Consider the following 2,682-nt stretch of genomic DNA (forward strand, 5'->3'; position numbering starts at 1 on the left):
ATACCCCAGCAGTGTAGCTCTTTGGTGGGGAAAAGGTGCCCACAATCCTGCTCCACAGTGAGTGATTGTAAAGCAAGGAAGGGGCATGCCCGAGACATGCTAGTTCAGAGCAACCTCAACCCACAAAGTTCATAGGGAGTTCTGGATGCAAATATAGGGTGAGATTATGCAACCCTCATTCATGCTGAGAAGTACTTTACACATTGAGGAGTTCCACTTAAGTCAATGTGATTATTTGCAAAATAAGTCAATGTGAGTAAAGGAGGCAGACCTAAATTTGTGCCTGCGATATGGATAGGCAGAGGATCTCTGGCTCCGGAGCAGTCAGTCTGGAACCTTTGCTGACACTAAACCCACACAAACGCTTTTCAAGAAAACAGGAGACACCACTCATGGTTGGGATTTGTGTTACCATTTATAGGAAATAGTTTCAATTCTTATTTTTTACAAACACCAAGACAAAACAAGAGGCAAAAGGAACAATTAAGGAGGTGGTTCTTAGTACAGGTTTCACTGTTTTTATATTTTCAAATAAAAAATTCCACCTAGATTAACTGAGCCCCCACAGTTCCTATTGAAGTAGCTCTCCAGTAGGCAACACTTTCAGGTAACCATTTGGTTTTCAAATACAGTTTTGTTTGACTGTTAGTTAGAACTACTTTTATATGGCAATTGATTTTTGCTGGTCCTTTGGATGGTGGCTTAAGAGAGAGAGTTCAGTGAGCATCAGATGAAAACAATCTTCAAAATTAGCTAGAAGTGGTCAGTTTTCAAAAGCTTTCCCCTTCTGCTCCCAGAATTGTTGAGACACTCAGCACTTTGCTTAACTTACGTTGGTTGTTTTCTGACTCCCCTGACGTGGGGATTTCAAAAACTCCTTAAGGACAAAATAATAGCAAATTGCATCCAGGCAGCAGTTGAGGTTAGCCCAGCAGAGGCTGATCTGAACTAAAGGGCGTATGATTTGCTGAAGATTGCTTGTGATGACCTCTTTTTTTACCAAATAATACAAGAAGAACATCACATGGAAAGGGGTGAAACAGACGACAAATGTGGCTAGGTTTGCCATGACTATCTTCACTGATTTACTTGTGCCAGTAAGGGGATCGTCTGGCCTTCTGCTCCGCTTCAAGCATATGATGATCTGAACTGTGCAGAAGATCATAGCTATCAGGCTGCCAGAAAACGCAGTCTCCAAGGTGACAAGCACAGCTGGGTTTTCCCATATTTTATTAGAGAAGCCATAGAAGCACGCAGTGGGTGTGTTATCATAGAATTGGTAAGTAAAAGAAGTTCCGGCCCAGACACCCACACAGACGATGGAACAGACCATAGCAGCTTTCTTGGTGGATCTCAGGGAAATGGCTAACAATGGATGTCGGATGGCGATATATCTGTCCACACATATACATGCAGAGATGAGAATGCTCCCATACATGTTCGCAAAGTAGAGACTCTCCAGGAATGAGCAGAATGCAGACCCCAAGTTCCATTTGTTCTGGGAGCCATAGGAAATGATTTTAAAAGGAAGGGTAAACAGCAGTAAGGTATCCAGAGTAATAAGTGACACCACGTAGATTGTTGATTCTGTCAGCTTCCTGATCTTACAAAAGGCAAACCACAAAGCCATCACATTGAACAGCAATCCCAGGACAAATGTGGGAATGTACACGGTTATCTGGAACAGCTGCACATAACTTTCGATGGAGCTATTCGCCATATCTCCAGTTTTACTGAAAAATAAGGAAACATACTCACGTTCACATTGAAGAAGTCAGAATATAGATTTTAGAGCCTGATCCAAAGCCACTTGAGGTCAGTGGAAAGACTCCCTTAATGAACATCATTTTGTTTTAAATATGGGGACCACTGAGCATCTTACTCAGCACTAGATCATACCCTGTAGGGCCAATCCTGAATGGCGTGGATCTACACTACCCCAGGGGAAGCTTGAGGGCAGACTGTGTTTTGGGGAAGCACAGACTCCTGGAGTTCAGTGGTGTGCAAAGTCCTCCACCCTTAAAGATGGTGCCTCCTGTTGTCCCAGTGTGCATAGCTAACTTTTTGTAGTTTGTTGGCGATGGGGTCAAGTCCATGACCCCACCAGCTCTTTGGAGTGATGCGGGCCTGTGGTGGGTGATTGGAGAACCCTCCCTGTGTTCCCTGGATGTCAGGGACTGTAATTAGGACTAATCCTTGCACTAATCCTGAGAGAAATGGTCAGGAGATTTCAAGTGGGATAGTTTTGGTTGAAATTAACAGCTCAGAAGCAAAATGAGAAATAAGAACACGTGTTTTTTAGCCACATGTTTGACTTACCATAGGCAATATATTACTCTCCGTATACAGCAGTCCAAGCTCCCAGGTGGAGACAGTGAATGTGTAGCAGATCCTTCCTCAACAAACAGGGTGTTAGAATCCACACGGGACTCTAACCACTGAGCTGCGGTGAAGAAATATTCCACTGTTTCTTGATGAATTGAAACTCCAGTTTGATTCAACGCTCCCAGACTCTTCTGAAAACAGAGCTCTTGTTTGTCTCTGCAATTCCAGTCTCCTGCAGAAGCTGTTGTAAATGCAAATGTTTAATAACTCCCTGTCCTTTCTTCAGTTATTCAAAACAACCATTTCATCTCACAAACCCTCTGCATTAGCTCCGTGCCACTGCTTGACAAAGGTATG

General features: G+C 43.4%; 1 protein-coding gene across 1 annotated transcript; it reads right to left on the bottom strand.

The window, feature by feature from the left end:
- Positions 1 to 641: 641 nt before the first annotated feature.
- On the bottom strand, positions 642 to 1,720 carry LOC141993444 (G-protein coupled receptor 55-like). The gene has a single exon (XM_074962987.1). The coding sequence runs from the start codon at positions 1,718 to 1,720 to the stop codon at positions 824 to 826; it is 897 nt and encodes a 298-aa protein (XP_074819088.1). The 3' UTR covers positions 642 to 823.
- Positions 1,721 to 2,682: the final 962 nt, after the last annotated feature.

This window comes from Natator depressus, chromosome 9, assembly GCF_965152275.1.
Source record: "Natator depressus isolate rNatDep1 chromosome 9, rNatDep2.hap1, whole genome shotgun sequence".
NCBI lineage: Eukaryota > Metazoa > Chordata > Testudines > Cheloniidae > Natator > Natator depressus.

Bases quoted from the DNA above. Each gene is read 5' to 3' on its own strand.
- LOC141993444 (XM_074962987.1), bottom strand. From the start codon at position 1,720: ATGGCGAATAGCTCCATCGAAAGTTATGTGCAGCTGTTCCAGATAACC.